Source organism: Elgaria multicarinata, chromosome 22 (genome assembly GCF_023053635.1).
Source record: "Elgaria multicarinata webbii isolate HBS135686 ecotype San Diego chromosome 22, rElgMul1.1.pri, whole genome shotgun sequence".
NCBI classification, from domain to species: domain Eukaryota; kingdom Metazoa; phylum Chordata; class Lepidosauria; order Squamata; family Anguidae; genus Elgaria; species Elgaria multicarinata.
The window spans coordinates 1,312,144-1,328,919 of record NC_086192.1 but is presented as its reverse complement, the minus strand read 5'-3'; the positions used below and the strand labels follow the sequence as shown (position 1 = coordinate 1,328,919).

The 16,776-nt window shown below is 51.9% G+C and overlaps 1 protein-coding gene across 1 annotated transcript; it reads left to right on the top strand.

Annotated features, from left to right (window-relative positions):
• The first annotated feature begins 2,696 nt into the window (after positions 1-2,696).
• TLCD1 (TLC domain containing 1) lies at positions 2,697-8,934 on the top strand. The gene is made up of 4 exons (XM_063146383.1): positions 2,697-2,887; positions 4,805-4,887; positions 6,752-6,834; positions 8,160-8,934. The coding sequence occupies exons 1-4, from the start codon at positions 2,697-2,699 to the stop codon at positions 8,544-8,546; spliced, it is 744 nt and encodes a 247-aa protein (XP_063002453.1). The 3' UTR covers positions 8,547-8,934.
• The last annotated feature ends 7,842 nt before the right edge of the window (positions 8,935-16,776 follow it).

The following is a 16,776-nucleotide window of genomic DNA, read 5'->3' as shown; positions in this document are numbered from 1 at the left end:
AGAAACAAAATGGGAGCCACGGAACTTTACAAGAAATCAACGAAAATACATGTTCCATATGTGCTAGCCAGGGAGATTGCGAGGGAAGGATCGTTGGAGAGGAATTGGTGTGAGCCACTTTGGCTGTCATTCTTGGCTTTAGGGTGAGCGCACAAATGTTTTGCTTCGGGAGAGAGTTGGATTCAGCAAGTCCAAGAAAGCATGCAGCGCACTCAAGCAAACCAACCCCACAGAAATAGCCCCAAAGGTTGAGAAAACTCCCTGAATGGGTGTCCATTTGAATTCTCTGTGTCAAGAACTCGGCCCTCAGCCCCGTTCGCTTGCCCTCTGCTCTGTCCGCCAGACCCCTGCAGGGTCACCTGGGCTGGCGCATTCCTGGGATCGCTCCGCACAATAGCAAGCCCTTCTGGGGCCAAGGGAGCACGAGCCAGAGGGGACCTGGGCAAAGTCACAGCAGAATCCCCGGGCCCAAGTCCGACAACGGAGGAGTGTGCGTGCGCATGGGTGGGAGGAATATGGCGCTCAACTCCTCAAAGGATCAAATCCGTTGTACAAATACATCGCATGCTGAAACATGACCAATTTGCCCTCCTCCTTCACACAAACGCAGGCCTTTAAATCTAAGAATCTGCTCCTATTCATGAGTGAGGGGAAGAAGACATTCAGTTGGTTATTTTGCATTCAGATTTATTTGCAAGCCACAGGGGAAAATGCAGTTGAATGTGCTACAAGGAACACACACACCCTTGCCAGCTTTACACCAGACGACTGGAGGGCCAACCTAATGAAACAGCAAGGCCCAGCTCTTCTAGGGCGCCCCCCCCCCCCACCGTCAGCTGGGTCAACAACCCCAGCCTGCCAAGCACTGTGTGCCAATGCCGCCACCCAGTGTCAAAGGGCAAAACTCTTCACTGGCGAAGGTCCATTTCTGGGTCGCCAAAGCTTCCCATTGTGGGTCAGTTGTGGCACCTGAAAAGGAGACGTTCATAAAGGCCTCGGCGCTTTTAAAAAACAGGGGCAACGCTATCTGCCACTGACCCCCAAAAAGGTACTGGGGCGGGCAAAGATAATAAAAGGGGGAGGCCAACTCCCAGCCCAATCTGTTCTACTTCAGCAGTGGGCATGAGGCGACATTCTAACCGCAGATCAAGATCCGTAGATGGCAAAGCTGGTCAGAAAATCCCACAAGTGCTAAAAATACCATTTGAAAAGTCTCGTGACAAAGAGAATAATCGTAATATCAACATCTGTTTGGGGGGGAGGGTGTTTTTATGCTCTCACCAAGAATTGTTTTATTAACGTTATTGTTTTGCTATATTTCATTAAAAGAAAGGTTTTATTTAAAAACATCAACTGTAACAGTGCCATGTAAGAATGCGGTAATTTTGTTTCATTTATTCTATTTCTATACCGCCTCATAGCCAATACTTTCTGAGCGGTTCACAAAAATGAAGAGCCATTAATATTCATTACACAATAATGATAACATGATGCCAATATGATGTGGCACTCTAATGATTATGATTATGATAATAATATCATCATTATAGTGCTACATTACAGGAAGCCAGATTCTGGCTGGACATCAGGGAAAACTTCCTCACTGTTAGAGCAGTACGACAATGGAACCAGTTACCTAGGGAAGCTGTGGGCTCTCCCATACTAGAGGCCTTCAAGAGGCAGCTGGACAAGCATCTGTCAGGGATGCTTTAGGGTGGATTCCTGCATTGAGCAGGGGGTTGGACTCGATGGCCTTGTAGGCCCCTTCCAACTCTGCTATTCTATGATTCTATGTATCACTTTTATTAATTCTTATTTTATCATCATCATCATCATCATCATCATCACTATTACTCATAGATGATGATGATGATGATAACAGTACAAGGCCACATAATGGAATAGTTTTTCTTATGAATAAGTTATGTTTAATAGTCATTGTTGAATAGTAATAATAATAATGGGCGAAGTAATAATTGAAGGATTGTTCTTATAGTCTTATATTTAATAATAATAATAAAAATAATAATAGCAATAATAATAATAAAGGGCCACATAACAGTGGAATGATTGTTCTTATAAATAATACTTATGTGTAATAGTTTTTGTTCATGAATAACAACAATAACAATGGAATGACTGTTGCTATGAATAATAATTATTACTAGTTATTGCTGGTAATAATCATAATAATAGTGTGCCATATAAGGATGAAATGGTTGTTGTTATCATGGCCTGACGACCATGATACTCTGGGGGCGCAACGAATAACACCAAACACAATAAAATAATAATAATAATAATAATAATAATAATAATAATAATAATAATAATAATAATATGCCAGCATAATGTGGCAGTGTCGTGAGGACCGGGGGGGGGGGGCGGCGCGGCGGCAATGACGTCACCACGATGACGTCATGCATCATTATTAGTCATCGTCGTCAAACCCCCACCCCGCTCCCTTCTTCCTCCGCCGCCCCCCGCTAAGCCCCTGTCCCCAAGGGGAAGGAAGTTGTCGTTGTTGTTGTGCACCAGGGCGATGACGCGTGGCCGGGGCGTGGCCCCCGGGGCCCCTCCCCGGGGGCGGGTCCTCCCCGCGGGAGCGCACGTGGCCGGGCGAGGCGCGCCGGCAGCGCAGCCGGAGCCGGAGCCGGAGCCGGGGAGAGCCGGGCCGGGCGGCAGGCAGGCCGGCGATGGGCCCGTGGCTGCGCGCGGCGGGGCTGGTGGCGGGCGCCACGCTGGCCTTCGCCGCGCTGCGCTGGGCGCTCGGCCGCTGCCCGCTGCCCGCCCACGTGCGCCGCGACGCCGTCCGCACCTGGCGCTGGAGGAACCTGCTCGTCTCCTTCGTGCACTCCGTCGTGGCCGGCCTCTGGGCCGTGTTGGGGTAAGCCCCGGGGCATGCACAGAGCGCCGACGGGGAGGGCGCCCCGCAGCATCGGCGGCCCCTCTCCGGATGGCCGGACTACAGCTCCCACCATCCCGAGACGGGCGCCCGGAGGTGGGGGGGAGGCAGCTGTAGACCGCGGGCTGGGGGCGCTGCTCGTGAGTAAACCGGCCCCCGGATCAGGGCTTGCGGGCGCTTCCTTTGCAAAGACCTACCCCCCCCAAAAGAAAATGTTTGCAAGGCCCACCGTGACCTCTGCGCGCTCCCGCAGCCCCTTCCTCCCCTCGCTCTCACCTGGGAGCGGCCAGGTGAGGCCGGCGCTCACCTGTTTCTCCATCAGCGCCTGCCAAGAAAACCGGTCCGTCCGCTGGCGCTGCCGAACGCTGTCGCCGAAAGCCAGGAGGATCCTGTGGCCGCGGCAACCGCCCGGGATCGGGACGGCAGGCGCGCCCCCGGGGGCCACAGAGGCGGGGTGGGGGGCTCGGGGGCCCAGGTGGCCCAGGCAAAGGTGAAGGCAGGCGCCCCTGCCTCGGGGCTCCCAGCCCAAGCCTGGAGGGTGAAGCAAGGCGTCAGGGAGACGGGCCAAGCTTTCCAGATGTGACTACACGGCCCAGCATCCCCCGGCCTGGGGTGGATGGGTGTAGTGTGCCCAGGTTGAAGGAGGATGTAGAATGAAATCGATGATTTGTTGTTATAACTGGTAGCTGATCACAACATTGTGGGTTTGGTTTGCTCTTCAGGCTTTGGGAAAGCACGGCCCTGGTTCTTTGTTTTTATTTGGGGTGGGGGCGACCCCAAATCATCGCTCCTAAACTCAATTCGAAACACCCTCCAATGGGAAACCCCGGGGAAGTGGAGACGTTTTTTGATTTGCACCCGGGGTCTCGTGGAGGGTCTGCAGCTCAGTGGCAGAGAGTCCCTGCTTTGCATGCAGAAAGTCCCAGGTTCGATTTCTGACGTCTCCAGGCAGAACTGGGGGAAATTCCTTCATGAAACCCTGCAGCGTCATTGCTGCCAGTCAGTGTCAACAATACTGGCTAGATGGAATAAGGCTCGGAGTCAGGTTAAGGCAGCTTCCAATTTTTTTTATGCTGGAGGCCTGGAAAGAGCCCAACAGAGCCCTCATCAAGGCTGATTAGCCAATAATTCAAGTGTGCAGGAGAGTCTCACACTTTCCCTTCCAGCTTGGCTCACTGACATGAGCTGCCTATTTGCTTAAGAAGCTCCTGTTGCCTAGGGTGACCCTATGAAAAGGAGGACAGGGCCCCTGTATCTTTAACAGTTGTATTGAAAAGGGAATTTCAGCAGGTGTCATTTGTATATATGGGGAACCTGGTGAAACTTCCTCTTCTTCACAATAGTTAAAGCTGCAGGTGCCCTGCCCCCTTTTAAATCTGGTCACAGTATAGCTCCTGCAGCTTTAACTGTTGTGATGAAGAGGGAATTTCACCAGGTGAGATATGCATACAAATGACACCTGCTGAAATTCCCTTTTCTATGCAACTGTTAAAGATACAGGAGCCCTGTCCTCCTTTTCATATGGTCACCCTACTGTTGCCACAGCTGCCACTGCTTGCTCGTGGGACAAAACCGTGGCCCAGATTCTGTGGGTTGAACAGGGGTAGGGATTGGGGTCTGCCTTCACCTATCGCGTGCCCTCCAGATGTATCGGATGTCAACTTGCAGCCTATAGGCCAGTCTGGCTGAGGCTGCTGGGAGTTGAATTCCAAGACATTTGGACAGTGTCAGCTTGGGACTAGACAGTCTTTCAGGTGCCCCCTGGCTTTGAGATCGCACGAGCCAGGTACAGCTCAGCTGGCGAAAACGTCTTTATTTCTGGGAAGCCATGGGGCCAGCCACTGGCGTGCCCTCTTGGTGGTGCTGACTCTCTTTTCCTCCCCCCACCCCCGACACCAGGGTGTGGCAGATGCCTGGAGCCTTCGGTGATCTTGTCCACGTGACTTCTCCTTCAGGACACTTGCTACTTTGCTTTTCAGCAGGTAAGGGTCAGTCACAGCCGCCATCGCTCAGCTGGAATTTTCAATCGAGCGCAGTGCCGGGTCTCTGATATTGTCAGCTAAGCGGCACTACAACTCCCATGAACTGCAGACAGAGCAGCTGGAGGTTGTCCACTCTCTAGGCTGTTCCATAGCCTAGAGAAACTCCTTATTTTAAAAAATTAAAAGTAAGAATAACTAGCATCCCTCTGGGGTAATTGTGCAAGCACCTGACTTTACCCCAAAACTGTTAAAAACTTTCTGTTAGCAATAGCAAAAGTTCTTCGTCACTAAGAAATGTCTTCAACTCTCATTTGTCGCTATTTGGGATTGCTTACAGTAATAGAGAACAGAAAGGGGAATTAAATATACCCGTCCGTGTTTCGCAGATGTTTTTCCCCACTTCCTTCCGTGTTTCGAAAAGGCAGCCATGTTGAGGTTTTGGTCATACACAAATAGTGAAAAATCAGCCATCGTTGGGTTTGAAAAGTCCGTCTCTGGGGCAGGCAAGGAAGACGGCTCCGTCTGGGCATGGATGGCTCAATTTGGCACACAGAAGACAGGTTCAGTCAACTGAATGTGCCGTTCCGGGGGGAAACAGTTCCGGGGGGGGGGGGGGAATATTTCTGGCCGGCCTTCAGGCTTGCTAGACTCCGCGGCGAGCTTCCTCTGGACCACATGCTGTGGCAATTGGTTTCCACAGATCGGTTGTACGAGAGCGAGGGGGAGACATCCCAACTTCCTTTTGTGCCCCAGCATGTGACGGCACCAGCAGGTGCAACTTTGGGGCTGTGGTTTTGAGGTTAGGCCTAAGTTGTTCCGCTGGGCGTGAGCTTTCAGCTGGGTGCCGTCCATGTTCCACACTGGAGGTTCTGCTGGGCCCGAGAAGGAGCAGGTGAGCAGGTGAAGCCCCTGGCAAAGGTGGCTTCAGAATTCGACATCCTACGAGACGGAAGGCATCAATGGGACGAGCTGCCATTTTGCTTAACCTATTAAAATTAAATTTAGAACATGAGCCAAAGAACTGCAGTTTGTCACCGCGTTTGGGCACGTTCCCTTCGTGGAAAGGTTACAGAGTTTGAGGCATTTTAGTTCAGAGGAAAAGGTGACCAGGGCCCTATTTTAGTGGAACAATCCATCTTCCACATGCAGAAAGTTCATTTCTGGCATCTCCCAGCTGGACAGGGGAAAATCCCTGAACAAAATCCTGGAGAGCCCCTGCCAGTATTGAACTAGATGAACCCAGGATGTGGCTCAGCAGAAGTCAGCCCATGTGAAATCAACGCTTTCTTCAGAACCGTGAGGACTAGAGGCCAGCTTTGATGCCTGGTGTTTCCAGTAGGAAATGCTGGAAAACTTGTTGCTGCCACTCAGCATTGACAATACGGAGTGAAACGGGGCGTAGGTCCGGAGCCGCCACGAGGCCGTTTGCTGAGGTTGAGGGACACGGTAGACGTTTATCAAAATCTGACAAAGGTGGAGGGGGGAGTCCCCATGAAGGCAACCGGGAATTAGGTCTGAAAAAATTAAAGCCGTCCTCTCGGCCGTGGTAAAGTTCACTGGCCTCAGGATATGGTCATGGCTGCACAGGGGGCCCGTTCGCCCAACACAAAGGCAGCTAAGAAGCCACGAGACCAGCCGATCGGCGTGATTTGGCCGGGCAGGGCGTCTCATGCTACCTGGATCTGGTGAGGGAGGCTGGGGGGGTGGGAGCAGGACATGGCCATACTGGGCAGCCTGGATGTGTCCTGTGAGCCTGAAGTTCCACCCGCTTTGGGTTTCGAACCCATTTCAATCAAGGTAAACCTGGATGTGCCTTTCTGCACAGAAGACAATGATGCCGTTTGCGCTTCTGTTTCCTCCCCAGGTTATTTCATCCATGACTCCCTTGATATCATCCTGTGCCGCCAGTCCAGCGCCTCCTGGGAATACCTGGTCCACCATGCCATGGCAAGTGGGGGTGGGGGTGGGGGTGGCAGGGCCCATATAGGGCGTATGGGGATTTGCAGCAGCCTGGGGGTGGGGTTGAGCTACTCCTGAACTTGGGCCTTGTTATAAATAACCAGGACTTAGGCAGATCTGATATAATGTAGAACAGCTGTGTCCCCCCCAAGGAATGATGGGAGTTGTAGTCCAACACATCAAGGGTGGCACCAAGCTGAGGAAGGCTGTTCTGTGCTTCCTGCCCCGAATCTGCCTCAAGGCAATGACTTGCAAACCTGTGAGAGGGCTGTGTGCGCGCACTGCATGTATTTCTGCTACGCGGATTGAAGCTCAGAAAATTTCGCCTGCCTCAGCCAGCTTGTGTGAGAGATCCACGTCATGCAAATGGTTGCTGCTTTGCATAATCCTGACTCTGTCGGAGCTCAGCACCAGGCGGTACTTGGATGCTTTCGAGGCCAAAGATGCCTGTATTGTTTTAGGGTTCTTTCTCTTCTTAAAACGAAACAGTGCTTTTTAGAATGCTGCGTTCAGTGCAAGAGGGCAGATCCTGCATTTAAGGAAAGGGCTGCAGCTAGATAGAAACCTTGCTTTGCTTGCAGAAGGCCTCCGGCGCAACCCCTGGCAAGGCCAATGACGCTTCTCTGGCGGGAACTCCGGAGAGGTAGCGCTGCTGGCCAGTGGGGCTCTGATATCAGTGGGACGGTGAATCCGCTCCGGGTTTCAGTCGGAACCAGTCAGCACCTAGGACGGCTCCTTCAGAGTTCTAACTGGTTGTGACTGGATCCCAGAGGGGATTCACTGCCACACTGGACAGTACTAAACTATACCAGTGGTATTGTTGTACTAATGTCGTTCCCTGCCTTGATCCAAAGGGAGAGGCGGGTAAGAAATAATAATAATAATAATAATAATAATAAGAAGAAGAAGAAGAAGAAGAAGGCCCATTCCTCTGTAGCAGTTTGCACAGTGCGATCCCAGATGGCCTGAGTATCCACAGTTCTTTACACGCATCAAAAATGTTTCTCCTTCAACCCCAGTCTGAAACGTTATTCTGATTATAACGATGATTAACCCGCTTTGTGGTAAGCAGCTTACGGAACTGGAAACGATAAAACAACGCAGATTTAGTGAACAGCCAAAGCAATACGTAAAAGCACACATGTAAATAACAAAGCGTTCTGTGTCGTCTGTGAAAGCTTATGCCCAACTTAGCGCCCTCTAGGTGTGTGGGACTGCAGCTCCCGGCAAATGTGTGAGATTGGGCTGGATGACCTCTGGGGTCCCCAGGGCTGTAATAGTTCTAACCGCCCCGTTTTCCTGTTACCTTGCAGGCTGTGTCGGGCTTGTTTTCCGGGATTTTGCTGAACCGCTTCGTAGCGGCTGGCCTGGTGTCGCTTTTTGTGGAGGTGAGCAATATCTTCTTGACCCTCCGGATGATGATGCGCCTGGGCAACCTGCCTTTCCACACCTTGTACCAGGTCAACAAGTACATCAACATGGTAGTCTACTTCCTGTTCCGCCTGGCCCCCCAAGCCTACTTGACCTGGTACTTCATCCGCTTTGTGGAGATGCGCGGCCAGGGCGCCTTCCTTATGGTCAACCTGGTGATGCTGGATGGCATGATCATTGTGTACTTCTCACGCCTGCTGCGCTCTGACTTCTGCCCAGACGCTCGGAAACAGGGCCCGGATAGTGAGAAGAAGTTCCTCATAGACTAAGCGTCACCCAACATTCCTGGCTACAGAGGCCACGAGAGAGAATGGTTGTACTGAGAACCGTTGTCTGGTTCCACCACCGTCTGTGTGCCTTAACTGCCAAGGACTCCGCATTCACTGTGATGTTCCTGAAAGCTGTTTTCTTTCCTTGTTTTGGGCCGAGCGAGGTGGAGAGCTGCCCCGCTGCCTTAGCTGGGGCCGTGGCCTCGCATAAGCCTTCATTCCAGTAGAAAGGACCAAGCAGCCAGATCTGGCCTTAGCTCAGCAGGAGGAGAGAGGAGGACTGGAAGGGAGGGTGGAGAGCATTTGTCTCGCCTGTTGGTTATTGGGAGTTTGGAAGTGGTGCAGGGAGGAGGGTTGTTTTGTGCATTAAAATCTGTTTGCAACCTGACCTTGTCAGCCATGGGTGTTCTTTCAGTGTTGCTCTACTTATTTAGGGTATGGAAGCTATAAGACAGCCTCAAAATGAGAATGGGCATGGGGCAGTGTGAACACAGGATCTTGGATGCCTGGCTGCCCTCTGAGAAAAAGTTAATTTGTGGCTTTAAAAAGAGGCAGGGCCACCCCTAAACAATTTGCCGCTTGACGCAAAGGAAAGGAAGGCGTCACCCCCATCCAAAATAACACATGCAAAAGCCACCTGTCCTGTCCGTTGAATACTGCTTTCAACTTACAATGCAACAGCATCCTCCACTGCACCCAGGCACAACAGGGTAGTTTAGGGGATGCAGGTCAGGCTGCAGGGTCATTCACAGTTCTGTTCTTGGATACTCCCTGCCACGCTGCCCACAGCATCTGCCACCTTGCTCTGCCTTATGGTAGGGCCAACGTGAAGGGATATAATAGATCAGCTCCCCAGATATGTTGGACTGCAACTCCCATCATGGCCACTGTATGGTATTGCAAAGCAAGGTTGATGTATTTGTAGCCAGGTTATTGCTATAGAGCAGACAATGCACGTCAATGGTTCTTGGTGCAGTTCAGTTACCTCCAATGCATGGAGGGGAATGGCGCAGGGAGGATTTCAGCCTGGGTTGGCATGATAGGACTTGCAGTCCAAGCCATCTGGCGGGCACCAGGTTGGGGAAGCCTGATCTAAGGTAAACAGTTTTAGGAAATCACTCATTTTTGTACAGTCCTGACAGCACCTGGAGAAATCCAGCCAGCGCAATGAGGGACTAGAGAATTTATTTCTTACCTGCCTCTCCACTTGGATCGAGGCGGGGAACAATAGTGAATATAAAACACATTAAAAACTGATTAAAAACATAGCATACATGATTAAAACATCCTAAAAAAATGGATTCCATATACCCATCATCAGTATTTCAGACACAGAGTCAAGAGATTTTTGATGGGGTGCATATGCAGAGCCACTTACCCGCAGCTTAGAGTAGTGTGCAGGTACAGGAACCAAATATGTAGGGTCCGACCGCAAAAGTTCAGCTGCCCCTGCCCCCCTGCTCAGAGCTGGGAACATGATGTGGTGTGATCAGAACCCAACCCCAGAGGCTTCCCGTGAAGTTACAGGCCCACACTGCTGTTGACTACCCTGGGGTAAATGCAACCAGGAAGAGGTTGGCTATTGTGTGGAGATAGGATGCCCGCATTCTGGCAGATACTGAACCTATCTCAGGGGTCTGTGTGCCTCTTCTCCCTTCCCGCTGATACTGCTCGTGAATACCCCTAGCGGTACATCCGCACTGCTGAGATACCAATGACGCATCTGTAGGTTTACGGGGAGAAGAGGCAGTGTGGTTGCTTGATAGAACTGCCACGGTCCAAGGCAGTCTATCCCACAAATACCAGATGCTGAGGCGAAACGCCAGCCTCTTTGGGGCTCGGTTGAGACATTCCCAGAGGGCCCTGCCGGAGCCCTGGCCTAGAGGGGAATTTCTTTAAGGGGCCCGTGGCAGCAGCCTGGCGTGGCATAGAAGCGGCGCAAGGCCCCGTCGCAACAGTTCGTGTTTTGCCTCGTCGCCTTTCTCTTTTCCCTGAGCCTGTGAACGGCCGGCGCCTCCCCGAACGGGTGATCTGACACTCTCCTCACCTGAGCCGCCCGTCCAATGCCAGGCCTGGGATCCGTCCGGGCTGAGCAACAGGGAGAGAGAGAAGCAGCTGGTGCAGCCGCCGCAAGGGACGCGCCTCTCCGCCTGCCCATTTGGCCGCTTGCCACTTTGCACAAGGACGTGGTGCAGAGGCTGGGGCTGGAGGGGGCAAAGGCTCGCTGCCCACCGCCGCCCAATCGCAGCTCCCATAGGCTGCTTGCGAGGGGGAATTGGAGCATCAAAAGTGCTCTTCCAGAGGGAGCGTTGGACAGGTTGCATCAACTCCATCTGCTCCCTGGCGACACAGTGCTGGGTAATTGGGCACAGCGCTCTGATAAGAGTTGGGCGTTCTCTCCCTCTCTGTACTACAACAAAGACGCCTCTCCAGGAATAAAGCCTAAAGACCAACGCAGGTTTCCAGCTGTTGCATAATCACTGCCGCTCAGTGACCATTTCCTGACAGCCTGCAGCAACCCAGTGACAGCGCGGCCCCAGCTGACGGCTTTGAAAGGAAACGTGATAGGAGTTCACTGAGAGATCTACAGAGCGCTCACTGCTCATGTTGGCTTCTTACTTACTTGCATTCATTTAGGCCACCCAATGACTTTGAGAAAGGGCTGCAGGTTCCGATTGTAATCAGCCCTTCCTTGAAAACCATGAGGACCGGACACATAACGTTCCGTTTTAGGGGAAGGATCACAGCTTTTCACCTGCCTGCTCTCCATGCAAAAGGTTCTGGGTTTCAGCCTTGGCGTTTCTAGACAGGGATAGGAAAACCGTGGTCTGAAACCCTGGGGGGGAGGGGGGCGCTGCTGCCAGCCCGTGGAGACAACAAGCTCAAATGCTGACCGAAGCCCACTTCCTTGATTCCTAACGCCCCCATTCAAAGCAGGGCTCAGTGTGTCTCCTTGAAGAGCAACCAAATCCTCCAGGGGCAGCATCCCCCCTCCCTCCCCATCACAGCCAATGGGGTTATGCACAGCAGCTTTTGGGAGGGGTGTGTGTGTGCAGTGGTGCCAATTGCTTGTTTTGGAAGGAGGCCCCAAACGACCCGTTCGCTCCAAGGACCAATGCTCTCGACTCTTCCTTCGGGCAGATTTCTGGCACGGCAGCTCCTGCGGGAAAGATGCAAAGTTTAATTGGCACCGTCGGGAAACCCAACTTCGGTAAAAGACGAGGCACAGGCAGGAGCTCTTGAACCCTCCCTGAATCCCAGTTCCCTGCTGGGAGAGGCCAAAGGCGATTTGGCTGCGCTGGACTTGCCTGCTTGGTCGTGCATGCCTGCACTGCAAATGTGGGGCGGGTTTCTTTTCTCTCTTTTGCGTACAATGCGCTTTCCCACAGAAATAATGCAGTCTAGGGGATGGGGCGGCCTGGCCCGGCTTGGAGGGCTCTCTTTGGCCACAGCGTTGACTGGGAACCCTTGAGCCGGTCACTCGCTTTGCCCAACTGTTTCAAGCAAGGTCCTGCCCCCCTGATGACTGGGAGAAGGTGTGTGCACAGCAGTGCCCCGATTCATTTCTGGTTGCCACATCTAAAAAAATTAAAATACAGAGCTGGAAAAGGTGAACAGAAGAGTGACTGAAATGGTCAAGTGGTTGGAAAGGTTATAACTTTGAAGAAAGGTTATAACTTTGAGGTCTTTTTAGTTTAGAAGGAAAGCATGAAGAAGTTGGGGCAAAATTATGCACAGTGCATTCTGTTTGCACAGTATAGAATCATAGAATAGTAGAGTTGGAAGGGGTCTATAAGGCCATCGAGTCCTTCTTTGGCTGCCAGTCCAGGTCCAGGCCCAATTCAAAGTGCTGGTATTGACATTTAAAGCCCTAAACGGTTTGGGGCCAGGTTATTTGAAGGAACGCCTCCTCCCATATGTACCTGCCCGGACCTTAAGATCATCTACAGGGGCCCTTCTCCGTGAGCCCCTGCCAAAGGAAGTGAGGCAGGTGGCTACTAGGAGGAGGGCTTTCTCCACTGTGGCATCCTGGTTGTGGAACGAGCTCCCCAGAGAGGTCTGCCTGGCACCTACACTGTACTCCTTTCGTCGCCAGCTGAAGACCTTTTTATTCTCTCAGTATTTTGACACTTAATTTTAACTTAAATTTAAATTTTACTGTTCTAACTCTGTATTTTAATCTTATATCAATTTTGCTGCGTGGTTTTATCCTGATTGTGCTTTTTATACTGTATTTTGTATTTGTGCTTTTAACATGTTGGTTGTTTTATTATGGTTTTAATTTTTGTGAACCCCCTGCTCAATGCAGGAATCCACTCTAAAGCATCCCTGACAGATGTTTGTCCAGCTGCCTCTTGAAGGCCTCTTGTGTGAGAGAACCCACAAGCTCCCTAGGTAACTGGTTCCATTGTCGTACTGCTCTAACAGTCAGGAAGTTTTTCCTGATGTCCAGCCGGAATCTGGCTTCCTGTAACCTGAGCCCATTATTCCATGTCCTGCACTCTGGGAGGATCGAGGAGAGATCCTGGCCCTGTATGAAACCCCCAAGTAGGACATGAGAGCAACAGCACCCTCCCACCCATGTTCCCCAGCAACAGCTGTGCATAGGCATGTTGCCCCTGGTACTGGAGGTAGCACTTGGCCATGAGGACTAGTAGCCATTGATCGCCTTCTCCTCCTCCAGGAATGTATCCACCCCACTTTTAAAGCCATCCCTAAAGGTGGCCATCACTTCATCTTGTGGAAGTGAATTCCATCGTTTTACTATGTGCTGGGTGAAGAAGTACTTCCTTTGATCTGTCCTGAATCTCATAGAATAGTAGAGTTGGAAGGGGCCCACAAGGCCATCGAGTCCAACCCCCAAGTGGTGGCATCTCCTGCCAATCAGCTTCATGGGATGGCCCCATTGCGTTCCAGACTTATGAGAGAGGGAGGAAAACGTCTCCCCACCCGCTTCCTCCCCTCCAGGCGTCATGTTGTCCAGCTCTGTCCTGTCTCCTCTTAGCCCCCATTTTTCGAAGCTAAACAATCTCAGGCATGATCGCCTTTCCTCCTAGGGGAATCGCTCCAGCCGAGCAGGCAATGCTGGGCAGGATGGAAACTTGATATAAGGCAGCTTCTGACTTCTCCTAAACCCTTTGAAATGCAGAGGGGCCTTCCCTGCTCCCAGCAGAATCGGTCCCTGAGGGGAGAAATGGGTCGCAAAGAAACACCGTCTTGCTTTCAAGCTGCCTGGAGCAAAAGCAGCATTGGCCCAAATTTCTGCTGGCCGGAGTGGTGGCAGCTCCTGAAAGCTCCGCTTTTCATGCTGCCCGGCCTTTCCCTGCAATGGTGCAAAGCTCCCCCCCCCCTTCAAAAGAAAAGAAGAAAAGGGAAGCAAGACGCCCTGGCGCCTGGCCTGCGCTTTCAGCACCACTTGGAGACGCCTTCCGCTCTTGAGAGGCTACTTGTTCACGAGCCAAGCCTTCGACAAGTGGGGCTCTGCGCTCTCCCCGGCTACTCCAGCGAGGCGAGAGGCCCCCAAGTGGGGCTGCAGCATTTCATGGCCCCGCAGCCCCCCAAAGGGAGACGTCAGGCTCACCTCAAAGGGAGAAACAAACGAAGGACAACAAAAACCAGGGTGCCTTGGAGAGGCGTGCAAAGAACACAGCGGGCCTTCACAGCCCCTCCAAGGCGAAGACGTTGACCTGGGGCGATTCGAGCCGGCTGGCCCCTCTCCTTCACACGCAATGCCTGTCGCTCCCCCGGCAGCCTGCTGTATGAAGGGAGGCACACAAGAGGCAAAGCGGGGTGGGGGGCAGAGAGAGAAGCCGGGATGGCCCGTTCATGTTTGGCCCTGATTTAAAGCAGAGCTCGCTTCAGACCCATGTGGGTTAGAAACTTAACTTTTGTTTTCAAAAGGAAGGGCCGCAGCAGAGTGGCAGAATGCCGGCTTTGCAGCTAGAAGGTCCCAGGTTCAGTTTGGGACAGCTCCAGGTGTCAGGATCAGGAAACGGGGCGGAGAGACCATTTGGAAGGCTGGGCAAATAGACTGATGCGTTGACTCTGCATAAATTCCTGTGCCAATTTAATCTCTGTTCAGGACATGAGGGCTGGAATCTTCGTTTAAAACCGGATCACAGCTCCATGACCAAGCGCCCACTTTGCATGCGGAAAGTCCCACTTCCAATCCCTCAGCCTCTCCTGGTTGAGCTGGGAAAAACCCTGCCTGATACCCGGGAGAGTTTTTGCCAGTCTGTGTCGACATTATTGGGCTAGATGATGATGGTGATGATTTATTGCATTTGTATGCCGCCCCATAGCTGAAGCTCTCTGGGCAGTTCACATAAGATAAAACACTTAAAAACAATATACAAAGATTAAAAACCACAAAAACAAGCAAAATACACATACATTTAAAACCACTATAACAACTTTAAATACGATGAGCCAAAAAAACAGACCCCCCAGCTCATTACATATTGCTAAATGCCTGGGAGAAAAGTCTTGACCTGGCACCGTAAAGATGACAATGTCAACGCCAGGTGGGCCTTGTCAAGGGGATTGTTCCACAGTTGGGGGGGCCACCACAGAGAAGACCCTCTCTCTTGTCACCACCCTCCGAGCTTCCTTCAGAGTAGGCAACCGGAGGAGGACCTTAGATGTTGAACATAGTGTTTGGATAGGTTCATGTCAGGAAATGTGTTCCGTGAGGTATTGTGGTCCCAAGCTGTGTAAGGTTTTATAGGTTAAAACCAGCACCTTGAATTGGGCTCCGAAACATACAGGCAGCCAATGCAAGTGGACCAAAGTGGGTCTTATGTGCTTGAACTTTCCGGTCCTGGTTATCAATCTGGCTGCTGCATTTTGCACAAGCTGAAGCTTCCGAACCATCTTCAAAGGCAGCCCCACATAGAGAGCATTGCAGTCATCTAATTTGGAGGTTACCAGAGTGTAGAAAACTACAACCAGGGTATCCCTTTCCAGATAGGGGCGTAGCTGGGCCACCAACCAAAGCTGGTAGAAGGCACTCCGTGCCACCAAGGCCTCAAGTGACAGAGATGGTTCTAGGAGAACCCCCAAGCTACGAACCTGCTCCTTCAAGGGGAGTGCAATCCCCTCCAGAACAGGTTGGGCACCCTCCATCCGGTCAGCCGAACCACCTGCTAACAGCATCTCAGTCTTGTCTGGATTGAGTTTCGGTTTATTAGCCCTCATCCAGTCCATTGTCGCAGCCAGGCACCAGTTCAGCACATCCGCAGCCCCACCTGATGAAGATGAAAAGGAGAAGTAGAGCTGCGTGTCATCAGTGTACTGATGACAACGCACTCCAACACTCCGGATGACCGCACCCAACAGTTTCATGTAAATATTAAACAGCATGGGGGACAAAGCTGACCCCATACTGGAGAATCCACGGGGCCGAGCAATGTTCCCCAAGTACCACCTTCTGGAGCCAGCCTGCCAAGTGGGAGCAGAACCACTGCAATGCAGTGCCTCCCACTCCCAACTCAGCCAGTTGTTCCAGAAGGATGCCCTGGTTGATGGTATCGAAAGCCGCTGAGATCAAAGAGAATCAACAGAGTCACATTCCCCATCTTTCTCCTGACAGAGGTCATCATACAGAGCAACCAAGGCTGTTTCCGTGCCAAAACCAGACCTGAAACCCGACTGAAATGGATCCAGATAATCAGTCTCATCCAAGAGGGTCTGGAGCTGGCCCGCAACCACCCGCTCAAGGACCTTGCCCAGGAATGGAACATTTGCCACCAGCCTGTAGTTATTAAAATTTTCAGGGTCCAGGTAAGTTTTCTTCAGGAGTGGTCTCACTACCGCCTCTTTCAGTTGGCCCGGGGCCACTCCCTCTCGCAGAGGCATTCATCACTTCCTTGGCCCAGCCAGTTGTTCCATTCCTGCTAGCTTTTCTTAGCCAAGAGGGGCAAAGATCCGATGCACAGGTGGTTGCACAGACCTGTCCAAGCGCCTTGCCAACGTCCTCGAGCTGCACCAACTGAAACACATCCAGGAAAACTGGACAAGACTGTGCTCTGGACACCTCATCTGATTCACCTGCTACAACTCTGGAGTCCAAGTCCTGGCAGATGCCAAAGATTTTATTCTGGAAGTGCCCAGGAAATAGATCACAGCGGGCCTCAGCAGGTTCTACAGTGTCCTTGGGGCCAATACGTAACAGCCCCCGGACAACTCTGAAAAGCTCCGCTGGGCGGCAGATTGAGGTTTCTATAGTGGC

What these genes read in the sequence shown, in the direction of transcription:
- TLCD1 (XM_063146383.1), top strand. Translation starts at nt 2,697, where the DNA reads ATGGGCCCGTGGCTGCGCGCGGCGGGGCTGGTGGCGGGCGCCACGCTG. An exon ending in GGCCTCTGGGCCGTGTTGGG is followed by an intron (nt 2,888 to 4,804) that starts GTAAGCCCCGGG and finishes CCCCGACACCAG; the next exon opens with GGTGTGGCAGATGCCTGGAG. An exon ending in GCTACTTTGCTTTTCAGCAG is followed by an intron (nt 4,888 to 6,751) that starts GTAAGGGTCAGT and finishes TTTCCTCCCCAG; the next exon opens with GTTATTTCATCCATGACTCC.